The sequence below is a fragment of the Erpetoichthys calabaricus genome, chromosome 14 (genome assembly GCF_900747795.2).
Source record: "Erpetoichthys calabaricus chromosome 14, fErpCal1.3, whole genome shotgun sequence".
Taxonomy (NCBI): domain Eukaryota; kingdom Metazoa; phylum Chordata; class Cladistia; order Polypteriformes; family Polypteridae; genus Erpetoichthys; species Erpetoichthys calabaricus.
In genome coordinates, this window is record NC_041407.2 from 61,079,982 (window position 1) to 61,105,979 (window position 25,998).

General features: G+C 36.1%; 1 protein-coding gene across 2 annotated transcripts in view; it reads right to left on the minus strand.

The window, feature by feature from the left end:
- The window catches only part of syf2 (SYF2 pre-mRNA-splicing factor), a 28,548-nt gene extending 8,313 nt beyond the window's left edge, over positions 1-20,235 (minus strand). The window contains exons 1-6 of one of the 2 annotated variants that reach the window (XM_028819901.2): positions 20,153-20,235; positions 14,198-14,299; positions 9,080-9,205; positions 6,118-6,235; positions 5,729-5,819; positions 4,243-4,341 (exon numbers count right to left, since the gene is read on the minus strand). In XM_028819901.2, the coding sequence (XP_028675734.1) occupies positions 4,243-4,341; positions 5,729-5,819; positions 6,118-6,235; positions 9,080-9,205; positions 14,198-14,299; positions 20,153-20,170 (554 nt within the window). In that variant the 5' untranslated portion in view covers positions 20,171-20,235. Of the gene's footprint in view, positions 1-4,242; positions 4,342-5,728; positions 5,820-6,117; positions 6,236-9,079; positions 9,206-14,197; positions 14,300-20,094; positions 20,125-20,152 lie in introns of those variants that run through there. The other variant, XM_028819902.2, reaches the window with a different exon arrangement.
- Between the last annotated feature and the right edge of the window lie 5,763 nt (positions 20,236-25,998).

Consider the following 25,998-nt stretch of genomic DNA (forward strand, 5'->3'; position numbering starts at 1 on the left):
ACAGAAAATATACATATAATATCCAGGTGCTTTAGAAACTTGTGTTAACTGATTTGAACATTGGAGCACAACATTTTTTTTCAGTTACTTCATTTAAGAGTCAGTTATCACACAGTGAATCATATTGAAAAGAATAGCAAAAACAGAATGCAATAACGTGTTAGGAGACTATATTGCATACAAGTTTTTTTTAGTAGTATTTGAAAATTCCATGTAGTTAAAAGCAGAATCCAAATGGGCTTGTGGCAGCTAAGTAGACAGCAGATTCCAATTCAAGTGAGGTAAAATATCATCAAATGATGTGCTGTTCAGAGGTAGGTAGTAACGAGTTACATTTACTCCGTTACATTTAGTTGAGTAACTATTTTAAAAAATTGTACTTCTAAGAGTAGTTTTACTGCACCATACGTTTTACTTTTACTTGAGTACATTTGTGAAGAAGAAACTTTACTCTTGCTCTGCTACACTGGGCAACACTCGACTCATTACTTTTTTCCATTTACACATTAGATTCGCTATATTTTCGCCCAAGAGAAGCCACCAGTGGATCTACTGCATGACTGTTTCACCAATGAGACATAATAATCACATGACTCCGTTTCACCAATCAGACGTAGCCATGCAGTCACATGACCACACACAAACTTCCTGTGTCTGTAGCCTGTGAAAGACACTTTAGTCATTCAGGGCTCCTGTTCACTGCTAAACGGTCACAGCTTCACTGCAAGAACCCTGAGGGCCAACTCCTGCTGAAGCTTAACCATCACTACACCTAGTGAAGAACAAGCATGTTTTAACCAAACATGCACAGACAGTCAAGGTAAAGTGAGACTGCACAAGCTGCCTTGTTCTAATGTTATTTTCTATCAGCTGTGCTATTTGGAGGACAAGTGAATATGCAGTATTATACTGTCAGTATATCTTGTCACTAAGTAGTTTGCACTGTTCAAACGTACACATTACCTACTATAGGTATTGGCTTCAAAAGATTTGTTGTGAAAAATAGATTTGGAACTTTGTGTTATTTGTGCATCTTTATTTTGTAATGTTATTTATTTTTACTCATATTTTATTATTTGGAAATAGCAGAATTTGCACATTATTTTATATTTTTGTCTGCTTTATTACAACATTTCTAAAAAATAAATCATTTATTATAATCAAACAGTTACTCAGTACTTGAGTAGTCTTTTCACCAAATACTTTTTTACTCTTACTTGTGTCATTTTTTGGATGACTACTTTTTATTTCTACTTGAGTAATATTATTTTAAAGTAACAGTATTCTTACTTGAGTACAATTTTTGGCTACTCTACCCACCTCTGGTGCTGTTACGTTTTTGGTTGTGCAGAATCTGACTAGCTGTAGTTCAAATTTCTTAAGCATAACATTTTTGAAAGAAATACCCGATGGAGAGTCTAGTTTTAAGGTAAAATTGCTTGCTGCTGTGGAGCATGATAGACAGCAGTTTAAGGAGCTTTGCCAATAAATCTCTAATGTACAGTTAACGCAGTTGTGAGGTTGTATTATTGTAAACATAAATAATAAGTGTGTATTTGTTAACTCTAGGCCTTGCAATGTGAAGTTATATAAATAAGTGACTTTTTGTTTTTAAATTATTTCTTTTTCCTATTTTTACTGTTAAGGTTAACTTAAACCAAAAGAAGCAGGAGAACTGAGAGAAGTAATACACGCTTGAGTGTGTGTGCCTTTTCTGGTGTTTGACTAAACTGTACTGGGCTGTTGTACATGAAGTAAAAGAGAAAATACACAGTATATACAAGTTGTACTGACCACTTCCAATGTAAATTTGATAAGTTAAACTAATACATTGACACACAAATGTTTCTCTGTTTTAATAAATTTGCCCATTTTTTTCAATTAGGGATTTTGAATTTCAAAATTTGCACAGCACACTGTATTTGAGATGTCTCAATGAAGATCAAACTGTCCTGATAAATTTTCATGAACAGTAAGTGTGCCAGATTTCAACAAAATTGGTTCACTGGGAGTCAAGTTGTTTCATGTGGACTGACAGATATGATGGAAGTGACAATCACAGTAGGAACTTTTTGCTTTATATGCAAAAGCTCCTGAAAAGGACAAAGATGAATGTACAAGTGACAATAAGTAATTCTGGCTTCTGAAATACATGCATTTCTAATGTACTTTATTTTGGTTGTTTTTATAACTTTATTCTATATTCTGTTGCTGTTAATACTTTGGAGTTTGCTATTAATAAGTTGTCAATTACTCCTTTCTCTGCGGATGTATACTAGAACACTGATTCTGAGTTTTGTAATCTGAATACAGTGGAACCTCGGTTCACGAACGACTCGGTACACGTACAAATCGGTTTACAATCAAAAAGTTCGCCAAACTTTTGCCTCGGTTCATGACCACACACTCGGTATATGAACAAGCCAGTTTCCCTTTCGGTTTGTACATGTTCAGTCTCTCCCTGTGCATTTCCTGCACACACACACACACACACACACACACACACACACACACACACACACACACACACACACACACAGAGACAGCGCAAGAGAGAGAGCTGTGCACACACACAGGCAGCGCCAGAGAGAGACAGATGCACACACACAGGCAGCACGAGAGCCGCGCACACACACAGGCAGCGCGAGAGAGAGAGAGAGACAGAGGGCTGGACTCATAAGGTAGAGAAGGCAGTTAAAGAATGCACTGGGCTTGATTTTGTTTTCACTTCTGTTTACAGTGATCGATTCATAGCGTGCATTGTTGCAATATTACTTTTCTTGGTGGTTTATTAAATTACGGATTTTTTCAAATGTTCATTTATTTCCCTGTGCTTAAAACTCATTAAAAAAAGTGTTTTTAGCCAGCGGTTGGTAGCGCTATAGCGCGAACTATTGCGGTGTTAGTTTTCTCTGTTGTTCAAGGTTTTCTCAGTGTTATTCAATGTTTTTACATTTAGTTTACTATTACACTGTGCATTCTATGGTTTAATTAACTATATTTGTGCTTAAAAACTTAAAAAAATATATATTTACATACAGTTCGTATGGTCTAGAACAGATTAATTGTATTTACATACAATCCTATGGGGGAAAATTGCTTTGGTTCACAACCAAATCGGTTTACGACCAGAGGTTTGGAACGAATTATGGTCGTGAACCGAGGTTCCACTGTATTTATATTTGGCAAGTAACTATTTTAATAATTAGGCTTTGAATTTCATTTACCACGCGTTATGCTAAGCTATTTACCTTTGAGGTTAAATTCTAAAACCCATACTAAGGAAATGTCACTCAGCCTCTGAGGCTGCATACGAAATATTATTCAGGTAAAATAAGCCAAGACAGTTATTTAGCCCCGAGGTTTTATTATAAATAAGACATTAGTTATATAGTGTTTAACCTCCGAGTTTACTTATGAAAAAGTGACAACTAGCCAAATTATTCTCCGGGGTAAATAGCCTAAAAGACTGCAGATGACAGTACATTAATCTAATCAAAATATTACAGCAACTTATAACTAAACTCATAAAGAAAATGAATATTTTTTAGACTAAAATAAAACTAAGACTCAGATTAATAGTTCACAGTCATATTCTGACATTGGTAAGGAGACATGAGGCTTTAGCCTAAACTAATAACTAGGTAAAATGTTTACATAACTTATGAAATTTTGCGATCAAATAGAAAAAATAAGCAAACCAACAGTAGAGTGATGGGGCAAATTAGGACTTAAACCAAAATTTCCAAAGTTCCTAGAATGAAAGCCAAATGATAAAATACTAATCCTGGTGCAGCTAGTTCCATCCTAATGTGCTGCAAGAAAATATTATTACCTTTACATATACATGTTAAAATTAGTGAGCATGGGAGGAGGAATGAGAGTGCATTCATTCTGATTATATTATTATGAACAGGATCAAACCTTCTAAATTAAAGGGCATGCTCGATTAACATCTAGAATTTATGTCTGAGAAGTTGACTGAAATGAAAATCTGTAGCCAACGTATACTTATGCACCAGGGCTGAATTCCACTTGACTACACTAGGACAACTTTTCAAAAACGTACATTAATAGCAATAAAGAATGTAGACAAGACATGATAAATGCTAAAGTATTATGAATATATATATAAAATTATTCTTATTACAAAATGTGGTCACATTGCAGTTTCACATAGGTACATTTAAGAAGTGCTTACAAAAACAAATCCTTATTTATAAATTTAAACAGACAACTTACTGTTTTTCCACATCAGCTACCATTTTATCAATTCCCTCCTTTGAAGGCACATGTGTTCCATGTAGCAGGCTGTTTGCAGTAGGATAAAAGTCTTCACCACTGTAACAGTAAAACAGCTTTATGATTAAGAGACAGGTTACTATAATGATACTTTATGATTCATGTCCGATATTTTATTTAATGTAATTTTTCAACATCCTGTGCATTATAACAACACATTGCAGATGGCATGGGCATATTAAGATAAATATAAACTAGAACAACCCCATAAACAAAAGTACCAAATGAATCACAGGTACAAAATCACTGAATTCATAAATAGATACAAAAGTCTAAGCAGAAACTTAAACATACATGCAAAGTAGATACATGAACTGAGCAGCTAAAATGCTGCAAGGCAGTCGTGCTACCCCCTGCATCACGATGCAACCTACAAAAAGCACACTATAGTTTTAAGCCTCAAAGTGTACACTTACAATTTATAAATAAAGGAGCACTCAACATATTTCCACTTTTATTAAAACATTAATTGTTGAATAACCTGAGAAGCAAATAAGTGTACACCATCCTATAACAGAGTAGACTTCTTGAAAAGCAGAGAAGGCTACATTTATATTTCATATAACACTGTTCTACAGCTTTGCCATTCTCTGATAAGTTATGTGACTCACTTAAAACCCTTAGTACCTTCAGTTTTAGTGTCACAGCGCACACACACAACAAAGGCAAGAAAAATGTTTTCCAATAATGTTTCCTTGGCTTTTTCAAATTTCAGCTATCTATGTTTCAGTATCAACCTGCCTGCTCTTAACATATAGAAAAAAGATTTAAACAAGACATCAAGAACCTTTTAGTTTATGACAGAGCATGATCCTGGTCAATAGTCTAATTAGATTATGGCCACAGATCTGAAAGAACCTAACTTATCAGTAATGTTGTAGGGTTGCACAGTATACCAGTACCAAAATCCAATTTCTAAAATGGTATGGTACTTGTATTGCCAGAATTTCATTACCGGAAGAAAATAGTAGCTTTCAAGCACCTTGTGATCAATCATTTATTAGAAATGTGATTGAAATTCAAAGGAGGGAAAGCTCTTAGCTTTTTTGAATTACATCAAGCTCAAATCACTATGGAGACCCACTCTTCAAGCATATATACAGTTATATAAATGTGCTGGAGATTCCAAAGGGAATCCTAGTCTCCCCCCCTCCCCACTAGTAAGATGTTCTGCAGAATGCAACATAGCAGAGAGGCACATGTGTTTGTGGATTGGAGAAAAGAAGCTGCTGGGGAAAGGAGGGGGTAAGCTGTTACTTGCCTCTGTACCATTTTGTTACCAATATAGAAGTCAAAGTTTTAGTACCAATCCAATATTATACTGTAGGCAGTATTAATGAAATATAACAACACGGTACCATAATAAGAAACATTTTTCACATACAATGCAAGTTGTTAAAGACTATAATGAAAACAAATATCCTACCACTCTTCTCTTTGACGTTCATACTCTTCCATGTCTGGCTTAATCTGCTTGGTGAGCCTCTGGTACTGACGCAACTGAGCAGCTGCATAATCTGAAAAAAAAAAGTAAATATATCTTATAAATAAAAATGACTTAAATTTGCACCAAAGAAAACTTACAAGCTAGCTAAGTTACAAAACTTTAAATTAATATTTAATGATTTTTAATTTTTACTTGCAAAATACGTTTTGATGCTGCTAGTAGATACCACATTGGCTTTGCCAGGATAATTTATTCAACTGCAAGCAAGTATAAATGTTTTATCAAAACAAAGACTCAAAACTTTTACATATAAAAAAAAAAAAATTGAAAAAAATATGAAAAGACAACAATGTAAAAATATAATATACCTGAAAAACCTGGATCTGGATTTTTCTTCTTTTTCTTTCTTTCCCATCTATCAGCATCATCTGCACTGATTTCCAGAAGTTTCACTCTTTCATAATCTTCCCCTTTTGCGGCACACTCCTGATTTTTTATTTTAAAGAAAAAATATTTATTAACTTTTTAAATTTTGATAAAAAACTTCAGAATACAATATAAGTGTAAGCTGTATCAAATAGAGTCGTCCTGTCAAAAAGTGTAAAGATGAATAGCCTAAGACTACTGTGTCAGTTGACACTAAAAGCTTTATCCAACAAAGGCTGCCAGGCTTTACAAAATAAGTACCTTTCAAATTTAGATGAATTTGAAAAAAATAAACATCCCTAAACCATTTTCATCCACCAACACTACAAAATAAGCTATCAATAATGATGAGCAAACCCCACTGAATATGCTTCATCTCAAGTTCGGTGAAAACACAGAAATGTTTGTGTGAAACACACTAAAGTCTAAGGGGGAAGAAGAAAATGCACTAGTTTTTAATAAATTTCAATGGGTCAGTGGTCTTTTAAGTGTCCCTGAGGGACAGGAAAGCAGTTCCCAAATATGGTGGACTGATTATTGTGGCCAAAAACATGACATGAGCTGTGAGGCAGTAGTGCTATCCACTTCAGACATAAAATTATACCCAAAGTCCTTTATCTCTCTTGGCATCTGCTAAGCTTCAATCACTATGTCAAACACAGAGCCTGTGATGCAAAGATCAGCATTATATATTCCGTGGACTGCCCTGTTACTACCTGATCTGGCCGACATAGCAAGGGGCAAAACATGCTTAATCTAGCAATGAAGACACAACGTACAATGATGGTCAGCTAATACAACCTTTAAGAGAAATTAAGTTTTTTTTTTTTTTCTTTAAAGCATGCTGGATGTAAATCCAGCTAAAGTGTGAGGAGGAGTATGCATGCAGGAAAGTGTAATGAATCTATGATATAAATTGGGTAGTGATAACCACATCCAATATAGGCTGCTACAGATCTGTAATGTCATGTTGGCCTCGTAAAGCATCATGGGGAACTGTGGAGAAAAAAAAGCTTGCCTGAACTGTCTGCATGGCAAATTTAAGGAAGAATTTCACAAACAAGGTCATTGTCAAACCCAGCAAATTTGTGGTGTAAAACATTTTGATGAATTTCACCAAACAATACAGCTACCAATGCAGCAAAAGCTAAAACATTAGTCAACCTGGTTTACAATCCTGTCAGAAAAAGTATTTGCTCAATTTAGTAGTATTAACTGTTAAAAAATATGCAAAACCTTCATCGCACACCTAAGGTTAGATAAAAAGGATTTGGTGTATTTTGAACAATTTGTAGTGAGCTTATAATTTCAATTGTATGATATGAGAGAAAGTAAGATACCAAATTATGCTGGTGAATATTTAAACTGCTTAATCATGTGAACCCTTTAGATTGGCAGAGTTCATGAGAGGCAGTGACTCTGTTCACATCTTAAGGCAATATATTGATTCAACCCAAAAAAAAAAAAAAAAAAAAAAAAAAAAAAGCACCAATGTTTTTTTTTCTCTATCTCCATCTCTCCAGTTAATTGTTGCCCCTACAACTCATAAAAGATGTAACAGAGTTCACTATGAAAAATAACAGCATGTCAAACAGGAAGCATAAACATTTTTGTGATAGTATAACTAAGAGGTCTGTAAGTAGGCAGGGTCTTATTGAGATACTGAGTGGATTAACATCAAAGAAAAAGCAAGGATCCAGCAGAATCTGAGCTGGGGCCTAACCCAACGAATGTAAACACAGTTTATTACATCAGAGTTTATACTTTGCAATCAATATAAATTGATGCACAAATCCTTTTCTAAGCTGTATTTTAGGAAATAATACATATTTGCAACCATCAATTTAGTTTTTCGACCACTCTTTCTAATTTTATGAGAAATGAAAGAAAGTTTTTTTTTCTTTTCAAAAGACCAAAAGACTATAAAAGTGACACTGAAACAGGAGCCTCTGCGGTCTTAATATCAGGCATCTGCCACAGACTCCCCCCCCCCCCCCCCCCATCATCAGGGAACCAAAACTAAGCTTGTAGATACATAAACTAATCTGCTTCATACTTTTTCTCAGCAACTATAAACCAACTGAAAGCAATAAGTGTTCATCATTAACTTCACTGCCCGTCCCTCCTACTTTAAACAGAACTGGACAATCCACTCTAAAACTCTATTTATGCCATTATAAACGAATGTACCTATAGTACATTAAGGTTGGCCCATAATGTGCATAACACCTCGATAACACCACTGCCTGACTGTATGCCAACATCTCAAAGTAACAACTGAATTGCTGCTTGTGATATTTAATATCTGCGGTGGGTTGGCACCCTGCCTGGGATTGGTTCCTGCCTTGTGCCCTGTGTTGGCTGGGATTGGCTCCAGCAGACCCCCGTGACCCTGTGTTCGGACTCAGCGGGTTGGAAAATGGATGGATGGTTGGATATTTAATATGCACCTTATTTCAAAATGTCTGATCCTTACATCTTGGTTCTTCCAAACTTTTTTCATCCACTGTCACTAGTCTTTGCAGTCTTGACCAACAGTATTTATGGATTTGGAAATCTGATGTTGGTTGTATTAAGGACACCTTTGTACTACTCATGAGACAACAGCTTCACCCATTCATCTTATAGGAAAATTCTTTAATATTCCATAAGTGGATTACCCCAGTTCACTTAAAGAAAGTTCTTCTGAACAAATTATTCACTTGTATCAAATTATAGGGTCATTACAGTCATAGGTACAGAGTACAGTGAACCTCTAAGCATATGCTATTACCTGTGTAAGGTATTTTAATGTCTATCCTCCAAATACAATACACTTATCTTATTTAACATTATTTATTATAATTATTATTATTTATTATTATTAACTGAATTGCAATAGATGCACATAAAAACTGACTGAACCTTTTTCTTTTCATTTTCAACTAGTTCCCATTCTAGGCGTGCTTTCTTTGCTTCCCAGTTTGTTGGTAGTTTCTGTCTTTTGTCTTCTTCCACAACTTCTTGATGGTTAAGCTTCCGAGCTTCATTCTGTATTTTAAAGAAAAAAAGTTAGTGTTTACATTTAATTTCCTACTAGTTTTATCACAAAGACCTGAAAAAATTAAGTTAAATATGGAAACACAAGAAACAATTGTTCTTCATTATGACTAACACACATAATCATTTTCACAATCCGAATTCAGATTTTGCTATCCTACTGCATAAACAGCAACAACAAAAAAAAATGCATGGAATCCATTCCTTTAAACAGAATTGAGATCCACTTTAGTATTTGGAACTTGGAACAGTTCTGTATTTGGACATTTAAATCTGACTTTTTTTTTTTTTGTAATCCAACGCTTTATTTTTTTAGCCTACTGTTTTCTGTATAACTTACGGACATCAACAACTTGTTCCTAAAGCAATGAGGGCTGTCAGAAAATAACAAAAACAGTTAACATTAGTTGCTTTGTGTGTAATTTCACTGGGCAAGTCAGGAATTGCTCATACAGCTGATATAGAAATAAAAACATTTGAAGTAGCATTTCCTAAAATGCTTCTAAATGTGAATAAGACATATCTTAGATGTCATAAAATTAAAAAGGGAAAAATACTTTTTGATTCCACACTATCACTTTGTTTACGTATATGTCATGAAATTTCAGATGGCTGCCTTTGCAAACCCTGGGACTGAATACATGATGTATGGGGGAAAAAAAGTATGAACTGTCAGATCCACCACCAAAAATAAAACACTTAAGAGAGAAACTAGAATTAACCTCAAAAAGTCATAGGAAGCAACTTTCTTAAAAGTGTAATTAGAGAAATCATTGTTCGTATTTTATTGCTGACGTGGGTAATACTTTTTTCTGGTGCTTCTAAAATAAGTTAAATGTGCTTAACAATTAAACTCATCACATTAGCTCTTTACATTTAATAGAAAGAAATTATTTTTCTATTTTTAATGCATTTCTTTTATCCATATTACTAACCGAGAATGCTAAACCGGATGATGGACGCAGGCAAATCCGGCAATGGGCCGTAGCTGCAAAAAGACGTACTGCGCAGGCGCAAAAAGAGTCCGCGAGGGTCGGCTGAGGAGCCGAGAAAGGCGGATAGAAGAGGGCGAGAGAGGCGGACAAGACCACAGAAAAAAGGAGTGAGCACAGGAAAAATTGAGAAATGAGGCGCAAAGAGCACCGAAAAAAGGAAACGGCACATAAAAAAGTATTCAAACGCAAGCAAAGCACGAAACACATTGCACACGAAACTAGACCCAAAAAAAAAAAAAAAAAAAAAAAAAAAAAAAAGAGGCTCGCGCACAACAGCAAGTGAGTACACCCCTAAGTGAAAAATGTCCAAATTGTGACCAAAGTGTCAATATTTTGTGTGGCCACCATTATTTTCCAGTACTGCCTTAACTCTCTTGGGCATGGAGTTCACTAGAGCTTCACAGGTTGTCACTGGAATCCTCTTCCACTCCTCCATGACGACATCACGGAGCTGGTGGATGTTAGAGACCTTGCGCTCCTCCACCTTCCGTTTGAGGATGCCCCACAGATGCTCAATAGGGTTTAGGTCTGGAGACATGCTTGGCCAGTCCAGGACCTTTACCTTCAGTTTCTTTAGCAAGGCAGTGGTCATCTTGGAGGTGTGTTTTGGGTCGTTATGTTGGAATACTGCCCTGCGGCCCAGTTTCCGAAGGGAGGGGATCATGCTCTGCTTCAGTATGTTACAGTACATGTTGGCATTTATGGTTCCCTCAATGAACTGTATCTCCCTAGTGCCGGCAGCACTCATGCAGCCCCAAACCATGACACTCCCACCACCATGCTTGACTGTAGGGAAGACACACTTGTCTTTGTACTCCTCACCTGATTGCCGCCACACACGCTTGACACCATCTGAACCAAATAAGTTTATCTTGGTCTCATCAGACCACAGGACATGGTTCCAGTAATCCATGTCCGTACTCTGCTTGTCTTAAGCAAACTGTTTCTGGGCTTTCTTGTGCATCATCTTTAGAAGAGGCTTCCTTCGTGGACGACAGCCACGTAGACTAATTTGATGCAGTGTGCGGCGTATTGTCCGAGCACTGACAGGTTGAGCCCCTCACCCCTTCAACCTCTGCAGCAATGCTGGCAGCAGTCATACATCTTACTTTCAAAAGACAACCTCTGGATATGACACTGAGCACGTGCACTCAACTTCTTTGGTCGACCATTGTGAGGCTTGCTCCGAGTGGAACCTGTCCTGTTAAACCGCTGTATGGTCCTGGCCACCATGCTGCAGCTCAGTTTCAGGGTGTTGGCAATCTTCTTATAGCCTAGGCCATCTTCATGTAGAGCAACAATTCTTTTTTTCAGATCCTTAGAGAGTTCTTTGCCATGTTAAACTTCCAGTGACCAGTATGAGAGAGTGTGAGAGCGATAACACCAAATTTAGCACACCTGCTCCCCATTCACACCTGGGACCTTGTAACACTAAAGAGTCACATGACACCAGGGAGGGAAAATGGCTAATTGGGCACAATTTGGACATTTTTCACTTAAGGGTGTACTCACTTTTGTTGCCAGCGGTTTAGATATTAATGACTGTGTGTTATTTTGAGGGGACAGCAAATTTACACTGTTATACAAGCTGTACACATGTCTACTGTACATTGTATCAAAGTGTCATATCTTCAGTGTTGTCCCATGAAAAGATACAATATTTTTCAAAAATGTGAGGGATGTACTCATTTTTGTGAGATACTGTATATATCTCCATCAATCCATTTTTTTTTTTAAACTTACTACTAAATACAATGCATATGAGCACAATGAACCAGAGCCTTACCCAGAGGCATCTTGAGCAAGGCAAGTACTAATCATAGAAGAGGCAGCAGTTCATCATGAAAAATACAAACACATTCATGTATTCTAACACTGGGCTAATTCTATACTAAATTAATATTGCTATGCCTGTATGGTTATAATTACTAAATTATTAGGAAAATAAGTGACTATGTGTAGACAATGTGCAGACCTGTGTAGTTACCGCAAATAAAAATGTCCAGCAAATTCCCTGTGGTGCTGTAAAATTTACTATGGCATATTATGGATATAACACATTCTATGAAAATTACAGATGGAAATAAGAATGTATGAGGCACTAATGGATTAAAGGAATTATGCATTCAGTTTCTAGACATTCACTAAAGATGCACAATATAAACAAATCTAGCCATACTAAACATGGCATAACTGAAAACATGAAATGCACTATAGGAGATACAATTTCAAAGCATTTTCATAATAATTAAAATATATTTGGCCAGGATAGTAAGTGTATAGACTTGTTTTAAAATCCCATACCAAGTATTACATATTGAAAATTCTTTAAGAGTTCCATAATAATAATACAAGGACCATGGTAAGCCACAGTTAGACAGTTCAAGTTTTGTGGGAAACACATAAGATGTGAAGTTACTCCTGGGAAATTTCACGTGAATGCACTTTTAAGTCTTAGTTTCCAGAAAAACAAATTACAGATAACATTGCTAGCCTATATCACCTTGTTCTGTCATTCTGTTCTACATAATTAAAAAAAAAAACAATCTGTTCAGGAAGAAATGCCATTTTGTAGTCACATGGCATTTTTTCTTATGAAATGCAGTCTCTATTTATTTTGATTTAAAAAAGAAGAATTAAATGGCAAACTAACAGGGATGTAATATTTCTTCCAAACATCAACAAGAAATTATATGTGTATATAGTGATAAAAATGTGAGATGTTGCAAACTTGAAATTTTTAAACTTCTACAGCATGTGAATTTAGCACAATTAATTTCTACTAGATTTAATAATGCATGTAAATTATATCTTCTGCACTGAATACACAGCTTGGAATGCAATGCACAAGCTAGAGTTAAATGCATATGGCACCAATATGTTCCTATGTAATGTACTGTATCTTTAGGGCAGCTGCACTATCATAGCTTGTGGAGTATTTCATAGTCTACCTTCATATTTGTAGGGTTACCTTTGGCATCCCAAAAATGTTCTTGCAACTGGGTATGTTGATGTTTTGAAAACAATTTTTACATTTTCTTGTTTAGTTTCTTTTCCAAGTCAGAATCATCAAATGTTTGTTTTGACATCTAGCAGATGGTACCTTACAGATGTATAGAATTTGCAAGCTCAATGCTTCACACCACAATGCCATGGTAATTTGTCATCACTGCCCACAAAATCACTCTAGAAAAAATGAAGTCACAAAACAGTTGAGTTTTTGTGGGGAAACAGGCACCCATAAGTTGTATTTATCTATTTGTGTAACTTTTTTTTTTTTAATCAACAATGGTATTTGCTTTTAATCACTGCCTGAATGATCAATGTGTTTTTCTTCTGGATCTTCTGGAGTACTACTATGTGTTCTTCAAATGAATGAACAAATTGGAAAATTTCTGCACCCATTATCTTTTCATTATTGTGTTTTTCTATATTTGTTTTGCATCTTTCAAGGCATATTCTGAAGGTGCTGTCTTATCAAATGCTTAATAAAATTAAGATTGTATACTTAATTCACTGAAAGCATTTAATCTAATAACAGGGTTGCTTGACTCAGTCCCTGCAGTATTAGAAGTCAGGAATGAACTGATGAATGAGAATGCAGACCATGTGTTTCTGAGTGGTGGACAGAGTATTGGACACCTCACACAGTCTCCATGCAATGCTGAACATCTTCTTCAGTAACCAAAGCATCATGTCAACAAAGGAACATGCCATTTTATTCAGAAGGCAAGCAACATGAAATAAATGCAGAGGCATATAATCATCACAAACGTAAAAACAGGAAGACAAAAACTCAACCATTACCTGGACTATGTAGATAAGAAAGTGAATGGATGACTTATATAAAATATGGAAAAAGGTTCATTTAACACTAACCAACAATACATTGATGGAATTCATTATAAACTAATAAGCACTAGCCAACATAAAGTCAAATACCAACATCAAAATATTGTGTTTAATAAATCATTAAATATATGAATACCCTTTTAAAGTGAAGCTCTCTGAATTTTCTTAACCGTTCTTCCCTTTTCTGGGCAGCAGTGCTCTGAAAGGACAGTTCAGATTCACTTACCGATGCTGAAACCTGGAAAAAAATAAAGTTAATTGAATTCAGGGACACAAGAGCCGCAACCAATCCTTGCAGCAATAGGGGCAAGGTATGAAACAAAATATTCACTACAATATGATTTCATTCACAATATGAATGAAAACAAAGAGGTAAGCACAAGCATATTTACAAGCATAGCTAAAGAAGTTTTTGATAATGTGTCTAAACAATAAAAAACATTTCAGGATTATTCTTTTTTAAGCATTTTATATCATTTTTGGTGCGAAAGAATATTTATTTGTTGCATCTTATTTCAATAACTTAATTAAGAATCTGAAGGCTTTACATTTATATATTAAAAATACCAATAAATACTATCAATAATAATAAGACCAGTAATAATACCAAGAAACAATACAAAAAAATCTATATTATTAAATTCTTTAAAACGTTATGTTGTAAATATGCTAATCATCTACAGGGACAGTCTTTTTTAGTATTCTCCCAAATGATGTAAACACAAAACTAACATCTCTGTGTATTTAATTAATTATTGTTAGGCTACGAATAACAGAAGTACTTTTTTAGCAAAATACTAAACTGCAAGATTAATTTCTATTACTTTGTAGAGACTACTTTTCACTCATTACAAAACAGTCAGCACAACAACTTAAATTCTATGTTTGCACAACACAGAAATTAAAGACATATCTGTCTATTATAGAAAAAAATCTTGGAAGGGAGACAAGACTTGATCTTCTTGGAAGACCATTTGACAGTCCGCAAGAGACACTTTAACGTCACGCGAGACAAGGCAGTGAGGAAACATTTAAAACAAGTTCATAGACATCTAATCTAGCAGTTGTTGGAATGCGTTTGGCAGACACACTTCATGTGCTCCCAGCTCTTAAAACAAGGACAAGCGACAAGCAGAATACGCAGCTCGCCAGCAGCAGCAAGCCAGCAGATGATCTGACCGCTTCTCCTTAGCATGTGTTCTGGACTGTTGTTCAGATGTTCTCTCAAAAATCTCCCCGAACTGACCATGGCATATGCAACATGTCATCTAAAAACCTATAAAGGGATACAGACATTTTCATGAAAATTATCTTTTTAACTGTGATGGTAAGTGGTCTCTTGTTAATACTGTTTTGCTAGCTAGCATCATATGCCATGCTACTTTATGAATGGAGCATTTTTCGTGGTCTTTTGTTCTTTGTAAGTGATTACAAAAAAAACACTGGAGTTAAACACCACTTCTACCTAGAAGATGAGTCAGGCATCTACACTTGAGATGTTAGGGTTAGCAGCTACTGCCATGCAGAAACCATAAGATCAGAGGTTAAAAACACAGATCAATTCTAATTGGATGGATGAAATTGCCTTTATTTTCCCAACTCATGACAATGCTAGTCTACTGTGTCTGAATTGCCTGACCACCTTTATGGTTAACAAAACGGCAGAGTGGTGGCTCTGAGGCTAGGGATCTGCACTGGCAATCGGAAGGTTGCCGGTTCGAATCCCGTAAATGCCAATAGGGACTCTGCTCTGTTAGGCCCTTGAGCAAGGCCCTTAACCTGCAATTGCTGAGCACTTTGAGTAGTGAGAAAAGCGCTATATAAATGCAAAGAAAAAAAGAATTATTAAAACAGCAAGTATCAGGCACAACTATGACACTAAATGTGTTAACTTTAACAGTACTTTTCTACTTGGCATCAGAACCAGAATGAACAGCAGTATGGCTGCTTAGAAAGCTTAATATAAAATCTCCACAAACATTTTGACAGTTACTACAGCTCTTCAGAATAAGGCCACTGCTACTTCAATCTCTGTGGCCTGGAAGCTTGCTAGAGGCAGAACTGGTAAAACAATACATTTTAAGGTAACAGAGGAACTGTTTTTTTGCTAGAGGAAAAAGTAACAACAAAATGTTAACATTGTGAAAACAAGTACTCTTGTTTAATTTATCACTAGTTTGCAGGGTTAAAATTTTGTATTATGATAATTCTTCAGATAGATTGTCAGACCAGAAACTGATTGCAGTTGATTAGATATCAAATAATACAGATACTGTCCAGCTGTCTGTGTTTACAGACATAAGGTTTGATGAATAATACAGGGCTAAATTGCAGTCCTTGGACAATGGGAGGCTAAACGTAACACTAAGCCTCCGTCTTTACCAATTATTGACTGATCCCTGTCTGTACCAAGGAAGCTTATTTTGATTTGTTCCAAAAAAGTCTCTTCAAAAACCCCTTTCACAACAGCAAACATCACTTGAGTTACCACTGACTGAGGGTTTTCACATTTAGAAGGTCAACCTACAGTCAATATATTGCACTGTAAAATTCATCAAACTATTATGTTGGCGAAGTTGTCCAGTAAGATGAAGAAAATAATAAATACAGTACTCAAAGGATGTCATCTGCATTTACTCAATTTCAAGGATGCATTACGGACTTTTTAAAATGTGTCTAAAAGATAGGATGGCTGAATATTCAGAATTTCTCCTGCATAATCATTTACAATGGACGGAATGAGATCAGGTCCTGAAACAATTCTTTGTCCTGTGAAAAGATGTAACAGAACTTCTCTCAAGCACATACAGTGCATCCAGAAAGTATTCACAGCGCATCACTTTTTCCACATTTTGTTATGTTACAGCCTTATTCCAAAATGGATTAAATTCATTTTTTTCCTCAGAATTCTACACACAACACCCCATAATGACAACGTGAAAAAAGTTTACTTGAGGTTTTTGCAAATTTATTAAAAATAAAAAAACTGAGAAATCACATGTACATAAGTATTCACAGCTTTTGCTCAATACTTTGTCGATGCACCTTTGGCAGCAATTACAGCCTCAAGTCTTGTTGAATATGATGCCACAAGCTTGGCACACCTATCCTTGGCCAGTTTCGCCCATTCGTCTTTGCAGCACCTCTCAAGCTCCATCAAGTTGGATGGGAAGCGTCGGTGCACAGCCATTTTAAGATCTCTCCAGAGATGTTCAATCGGATTCAAGTCTAGGCTCTGGCTGGGCCACTCAAGGACATTCACAGAGTTGTCCTGAAGCCATTCCTTTGATATCTTGGCTGTGTGCTTAGGGTCGTTGTCCTGCTGAAAGATGAACCGTCGCACCAGTCTGAGGTCAAGAGCGCTCTGGAGCAGGTTTTCATCCAGGATGTCTCTGTACATTGCTGCAGTCATCTTTCCCTTTATCCTGACTAGTCTCCCAGTTCCTGCCGCTGAAAAACATCCGCAGAGCATGATGCTGCCACCACCAAGCTTCACTGTAGGGATGGTGCCAGGTTTCCTCCAAACATGATGCCTGGCATTCACACCAAAGAGTTCAATCTTTGTCTCATCAGACCAGAGAATTTTCTTTCTCATGGTCTGAGAGTCCTTCAGGTGCCATTTGGCAAACTCCAGGTGGGCTGACATGTGCCTTTTGCTAAGGAGTGGCTTCCGTCTGGCCACTCTACCATACAGGCCTGATTGGTGGATTGCTGCAGAGATGGTTGTCCTAATGGAAGGTTCTCTTCTCTCCACAGAGGACCTCTGGAGCTCTGACAGAGTGACCATCGGGTTCTTGGTCACCTCCCTGACTAAGGCCCTTCTCCCCCGATCGCTCAGTTTAGATGGTCGGCCAGCTCTAGGAAGAGTCCTGGTGGTTTCGAACTTCTTCCACTTACGGATGATGGAGGCCACTGTGCTCATTGGGACATTCAAAGCAGCGGAAATTTTTCTGTAACCTTCCTCAGATATGTGCCTCGAGACAATCCTGTCTCGGAGGTCTACAGACAATTCCTTTGACTTCATGCTTGGTTTGTGCTCTGACATGAACTGTCAACTATGGGACCTTATATAGACAGGTGTGTGCCTTTCCAAATCATGTCCAGTCAACTGAATTTACCACAGGTGGACTCCAATTAAGCTGCAGAAACATCTCAAGGATGATCAGGGGAAACAGGATGCACCTGAGCTCAATTTCGAGCTTCACGGCAAAGGCTGTGAATACTTATGTACATGTGCTTTCTCAATTTTTTTATTTTTAATAAATTTGCAAAAACCTCAAGTAAACTTTTTTCACGTTGTCATTATGGGGTATTGTGTTTAGAATTCTGAGGAAAAAAATGAATTTAATCCATTTTGGAATAAGGCTGTAACATAACAAAATGTGGAAAAAGTGATGCGCTGTGAATACTTTCCGGATGCACTGTAGCAGATGAGTTTCTCTTCTATCACAAGAAATTCTGGGGCCATTACCCATGTCTCATTTCTGTGCGACATCACTAGCCACATAAACTCAAATAACAACTGCAATATTAGGCTGCACGTTGCCACTCTGCACAATGTCACCGATTCTGTGAATAAGAAGGATGCTCACACAATATAGACACTACTTTGTCTCAATGTCAACTTCAAGACACAGTCTGACAATTTTAAAATTTTGAATTAAGAGCTCTTACTTAGTTTCAGGAATAATGAAATGATTTCGGCTAACACTGAAGTAGCATTGTTTTGCATTGGAGATAAGTCCAGTGCAACAACATAATCAAAGCCAAATTCAACTAAGTGGAAATGCGCATATTTTAGACACTCTATGTTCAGCATTAAACAATGGACGTGCCACTTACATTTACATCTGCGAGGAGGTATTTACAAAAAAATCAATCTCATTAAGCATTGGAGGCACAACCAGTGTCTGTACATCACTAACCTCCCACAATCCTGCCTTGACTAAACTCACTATGGATCTGCAATGTCACCCACTCCACTAACAAATTACACTTGTACCATTTATTACATTTAAGACATAAATATCAGTGATTATTTATTTCTCTTTTACAATACATTAAAAACACAAATTTGAAAATATAAACTTGAGAGGCAATAAAGCAAACACATGGAGAAACATTTCATTTTTGTTAACAAAATAACTACAAGCAGTCGCTCTTGGCCCATCATTATTTTTCAAAAGTGGTCCCCAGACTTGGAACCATCGTTGTAAAGTTTATTTTTCCACAAACACTGAACATTTTAGTACTTTATCTCTTTCTCTAACATACTATTTATTATTTCAGAGTCCATAAATGCATTTTATACAAACTGTCGCTCTTTTTCCCCCTTTTCTGTAATGTTTTAAGTTATCCAAATTGCTTTATCAATAAAACTGGCCGCGACTTCGATGTATGTCAGATCGTTATTACTACTAATATGGGATATGCAACAGTCAAAGGACAATGAGAATATTTGAGCGCGTCGCTGACATTTCAACACCACAAGGCTGACAAAAATATTTGCCCTTACTATAATAAAACCGCTAATAATTACTATACAGGCACAAACACAATGAACGATTTTGCAGGGCTGACGTTAGCTACAACGTTCCTTAAAGGCATAACAAGTCGAAAGGATACGTATATTCCGTACTATACAGGCACAAACACAATGAACGATTTTGCAGGGCTGACGTTAGCTACAACGTTCCTTAAAGGCATAACAAGTCGAAAGGATACGTATATTCCGTAGGTAGGTAATGCAAGGAACAGAAAAAAACAAATGCTGCTTATGACTCCCAAAAAGTTATTAGTTTCAAACTAAGTATAGGAAAATATTTAACGTATTCAGAAAAGTAGTTTCGTACCATTGAATAAAGCAATACTGTGTATGGATGGTATGAAAATAAAGCCAATTGACCAAAGCCACAAGAAACCAAAATGCATTTTCAGCATCTACTGTATCGATGACAGCGTACGAATGTCAAAAAAGATGAACGACAAGAATACATGCAGTCTATTAAAACATCGCCAAACTTAGTATTTTACCTTTTTAGAAAACATTAATTTCACACCTTAACTTTTCATTCGTTAATTGTTTACTAACCTCTTCAGCAGACGCCATGATTTTACTGTTGTAGAAAAGAACGGAAGTGATATAGTCTCTGTGTTCTCCTCGCGAGATTTCAACTATGCAACAGTGTCGCAAAATGTTTGTGATTGCTGTGTTGTGCCGGTTAAACCGATTGGGTACAGTGATTTAAAATTAAAGAGTATTGTGTAAAAAATATAAAGATGTGAAATATGGAAAATGTTAAATGCTTACCAACAGCTGACATTGCTTACCAAAAGCTGTATTGTGAATGATACACATTTTATGTATCTATCGATGTCCTGTTACTCTGTATCTTTCCTTAATTATGTTTCTGCGACTGTATGCATCTAAATTTGTCTTTAGCATTAATACAGTTTATTTAATTCAATCTTGTGTAACTTCGATTACAATTTGTTTTAACATGTGTACGATTTATTAAATAGACGACGACAGCCACAGTCACTAGTAGTATCTACAATATCCAAATATTTCATTATGGTGTCCGATTATATGTCATGTAAATTATTAAAATAATGAAAATGTCATGTGAAAACAACGGCCAAAATTTTTCATACGTCTATTGACTCTATTAGCAAAAGTTTAAAGGTTGGCTAGAGATCTAACTATTCCAGGGTGGGTTTTACTTTCAAAAGTCTTATCCCATTTACGTATATATTCTCATCATTAGAAATTCCAGACGCTTTTTGTACAAAATCTTGTTTAGCTTAATTTGGAAAAATGGATCACGAAAATTAAAAAAAAGTACTAAAAATAAATATTGTGATGATGGACTTCGTGCACTAGATTTTACAACATACCACATTTTGAAAATAAATTGGATCAAAAGATATTTAAGTAGCCTACCGTAAACCTCATGGCCTCTGGAATATAGTACCAACATGTATATTTTAGTCGTCTTAACCTCTTTTTCAGTGTCCATATGCAGCAGGGAAACTTTAAGTTAGCAAAATTCCACTTACAAATGTATTCAAGGTCACTTAGCTACAAACACAACTTCTCCCCAAATCATTGTCAGATCTGGAATAATAAAAACCTAACCATCAGAAGGAAAAGTTTATTTTTCAGAAGTGAGTATAGGGATAACATTTTATTGATAAGTCAACTTATAAATGAAAGTAGTCTTTTTTCTTTTATTTATTTTTATATTCCAAATCCTTGCTTCAAACAAAACTTCACAGGTTCTTTAACAGAATATGCCACGGTCAAAGGTGCAATCCCTGATACATTCCCTCATAAAAGAAACATGTTTCAAAGATAGTCATTTAATATACATAAAGACTTTGGAACAATTTCTGTCAATAGGATCGGCTTGGCAGAAATAAATATTACTGCAAGTTTTGAAGGATCTACTAATTTCAAACACACCTTCTGCCGCGCAGTGTAGAGTGGGCATCAAAATACAGGGTTGACTGGAAAATGGTATGGTCACTTCCTCATAGATAATAATATTTTGTCAAAGTGAAAGAAGTAATATGTAAGATAATCCATGTATGTCATCCATGCAACAGTTTAATACAGTATTAAAATGTATCCCAGATGTATTCAATTTATTTTGTGGTGAAAATAATAATGAATATATTGAACATATTTTGTAACTGTGTACATTCCAGAGATTTTTTATCTTGCTTGAATAAAGGAATTTAGAGAAAAAATGAATAGCAAAATAAATTTAGAGAATGTTGGTACTCTATTTTGTTATACAAAAAGAAACAAAGTATATATATGTACAGTATGTATTGAACCTCTTTATTTTAATTGCAAAACACTGTATCCACAAAATGAAATTTAATAACAGAATTCCAAATTATACAGTAGTTGATTTTTTAATGACTTACTTAATAAAAACATAATCACAAGAATTTTTTAACTTTACTATAGCTTGTTTATCTGTATTTTCTTTTGCTAATTAGAGATAACATATTAACCGTGGTTTGAATTTTTAAAATGTGTCAGTTCAATGCAGGTAGTAGGTGCCCAATGTCAGCATGATTCAAAAGCCTTTTGTCCATTAATTCACCTTATTTTCAAAACTGTAAGCTTTTTCCTTCACTGAAGTCTTTGCTGTGTCTTATTATACTTTATAATGATAACTACACACTACATTATCAGAAGATATTTAAAGATGATTTTGATTACTTGCTTACCATGCATTCACTGTCATGATGTCATTTTTTGCATATTTTAGTAGTTGAAATATATAGGTTGTTACAGTGATGTGCACTGTTAGCATTATAGACTGAGATGAGTGTGGTCAATAACTTTTTAATAACAAGCTAAATATTATAGCAGCCTTAGTGATTTAAAATTGTAATTGATATAGTGCACATGTAATAATAAAAATACATTAACCTGTTTTTATAAATGCAAATCTCATTCCATGGGGGAGAGTATGAGACACTTTGCAGTTGATGAAGGTCCCTTTTTGGTTGAAGTTCCCAAATATTAATTACAGTTTGAAACCTTGGTGGCTACTCTACTGTTTATTTGGATTTTGGTTTAAAAATGAAAATGTCTTCCTATGTTGAAATCCAACATAAAGCTGCAAAGAAACTGATAACATCAATCCTCCTGCTATATTTGTTGCATGTACCATTTAATTTGTTCACTTTTTACATGTACTGTAATAGAAAAATTGACAGGCACTGTTTAGCATGTCAGTGAATGAAAAAAAAATTAAAACAATTTAAATAAAGAACATAGTTGCCTTAGTGAATTATTATTTTCATTATCATGATGTAGCAATAAAAATAAGCGGTCTGTTTCCACAAACTTAAATGTTATTCCAGTGGAGGGGAGTACAACGTGCTTATCAATTGATGATGGCCCCCCTTTGCTGCTGTGTGCTTTATTTAGAGTTTATTATCGGTGTGTTTTGTATTTCATAGACATATACCGGCTAAATTTGTTGAAAATGTAATTGCCAAATAAAGTATGGTACACTGTTTAATATATACTATGTACAGTATATACAGTATGTTGTGTATGTATATATAGTGTTCATACAGTGAGATGTAACTATTAATATATTTTTATTACAAATTATGTTTTCTCATTATTTCAAACAATGTTGCACATGTCTTAAATATAAAACTACTGCCCTTAAAATAATTGTGATAGAAAAGTATACAGCTACGTAGGGCTGGGCAGTATGACCAAAATTCTATATCACAGTATTTTTCAAAATTATACCAGTTTCACGGTATTTAAAGGTATTTTTTTCCCCCATGCAGGAGTGGATGTTAACCACATTTTCCACTGCAATTACTGGCTAAGAATAAGCTATTCCACTGTCATAAAAATTGTACATTGTGCAAAAAAAATTTCATGTGCACAAAAGTATCAATACAGGTTTGCATGGCCCCATAAAGTGATAGTTTTCAAGGGGGTGGCACTAATGAAGATAAGGAATCACATTGCATGACAGTTGCAGTCAAAATATAGAACCTTTTTATTGAACAAATTTTGCAAACAACTTAAACTATAACTTTGACAACATATTTTTAACCATCCAAAGAGGCATTTAGACTTAGTAAAATATCCAGAGGTGCTTGTCAAAAGTTGTATTGCACTGAACATGTCATAGAAAAGGAATAAAGAGTAAATATTTTTTGTAAACCAACTACACTTTCTGTTAATGTTATCAATCTCCGTCCACTGACACGTTAGCTATATGGATTGTAATGGCGTTGGTTATCTTGATCCACCGCTTGCTTTTTTTGCCATAGGCAGTACCTCTAGCAAATGCGTCTACAAGTGACGTCTGACTCGAGTGTCCTCTAGCTTTTTCAGTTTTGCCTGAGGACGTGGAGGGTGCCAATCTTAGTTCCATACATTCATGGTACTCCAAAGCATGTTTGCGGCTGAGGTGGTGCAGCAAATTCCTCGTGTTGCCACCTCAGGCGACAGCTTTAGCCTTCACAGCATTTGCAGTAAATAGTTGTCTGGAGATTTTGGTTTTAAAAGGTCGGATGTGGACCAAACAACAGACATGGCTCCTTTTTTCGGCAAAAGTTCTTCTGTGTCATCATGTTCAACTTTATCGTCTGCTACAGCTTCAGTTTCAGAATGTTCTCTGTTCATTTTCACTGCTCAATACCTCCACTAACACATGTACTCAGTTGCATGCGTGTTTAGCGGTGTAGCAGTGAAAAAGGTCCCCCCTTAAACATTTTCCCACTGCGCCACATTCCGAATGTTGTTTAGGCTATTAAAACCGGTATTGCAGTATAAGAAAAATCCATATCATAACAAAAATAAAAAACATTTTTCGGTATAAACCGGTATACTGTACTTCCCAGCACTACAGCTATGTAATGGAAAATTAGTCTGCAATATATTCCATTTGCACTTGGTTATAAGTTGAAATATACCGAACTTCTTCAGGAAATTGCATGAGAGGTTTGTGGTTTGTGATTTGAGAACTTAGAGTATCATTTTCAGATGTCACCTCAGCTATAATGTAAATGTTTATAAAACATTCTTTTGCTTTATGTGTACTTTTCTTTTAAAAAGTGAAAAAAACACATTGGTTGTCTCCTGATAAAATATAATTTATTGCTATTGTGGCAAGCGGCTGGGGGTGGCACCCAGCCGGGATGCCCGGAAGGACCAGAGGTCCTCCAGACCACGAGAGGGCGACCGCCCTGGTGGTTTTGGGGACCACGGGAACTGAGCTTGGAAGCTCATCGGGGTGCCCCGATGCCTGAAGAGCCGTGGTCCTCAGCACTTCCGCCACACCCGGAAGTGCTGGGGGGAAGATGACCAGGGACACCCAGAGTGCTTCTGGGTGTGCAGCCGGTACTTCCGCCACACTGGGGAGTGCCGGCAGAAGATTATCGGGAGGCACCTGGAGCACATATCCGGGTGATTATAAAAGGGGCCGCCTCCCTCCGTTCAGTGGCTGGAGTCGGGAGATCGAGAAACGAAGTCTTGGAGGAGAGGAGTGAAGGTGGACCAGAGAAAAAGAGGCATTGTGAGGCCAGGACTTTGGAGGAGTTTTGGGGGTTGTGTGCACTTGTGTAAATATTAGTAATGTATAATAAACGTGTGGTGGGTGATTATACGATGTCTGCCTGTCTGTGTCTGGGCCGTGTTCCACACTATTTATATTTTGCTAATACTGGCCAATGTACAGCAGAGATATTTGAAGATTTTTTACTAACTTAACTAATGTTTTCTAAAGAAACTAAATTGCAATTTTGCTTGAGTAATGTTTCCTGAGCCTATTTTTTTTACTTTTACCTGAGTAGTTTTCTTATAGGATATTTTTATTTTTACTGAAGTAGTTTTTGTCAATACTTGTACATCTCTGGTTTCCTCTGAGTTATGCAGCTTGTTCTGATATTACAAAGACGTGCACATGGTTTACGAGAGCTTTTAATTGGTCTGGTATGAGTACATTTGTGTGTCCCATGACATATTCATGCCTTTTTTATGACTAATGCAAGCTGGCTACCTTCTGGCTTCCTGCCAAACTGAAATGTAACATACAGGGTCTGAAAATTAATGAATGCTTTATTACATTTGCAGTTTCCTGTAGAAATTGCTCATTTGTTATAGTTGTTTTTAAGGCCACAAATATTAGAACTTATCAACAGATTGTAATTTTTTTTAGTTTGTTTGCTTTTTTATTTAATAGACTAGGGGGCTTTGCCCCCTGCTCGCTTCACTCACCAGCCCCCGGCCTGCACTACGCCCCAGCCACTTCACGTCTCTGTCGCTTGCGTTGTGAAGAGGGGGGTTGAACGCACCCCAAGCATATGCTGATCAACATACAACATGTCATCACTCTCTGACGCCATGATTGATGAGTATATTTGCCTTACTTGAGACTCTGT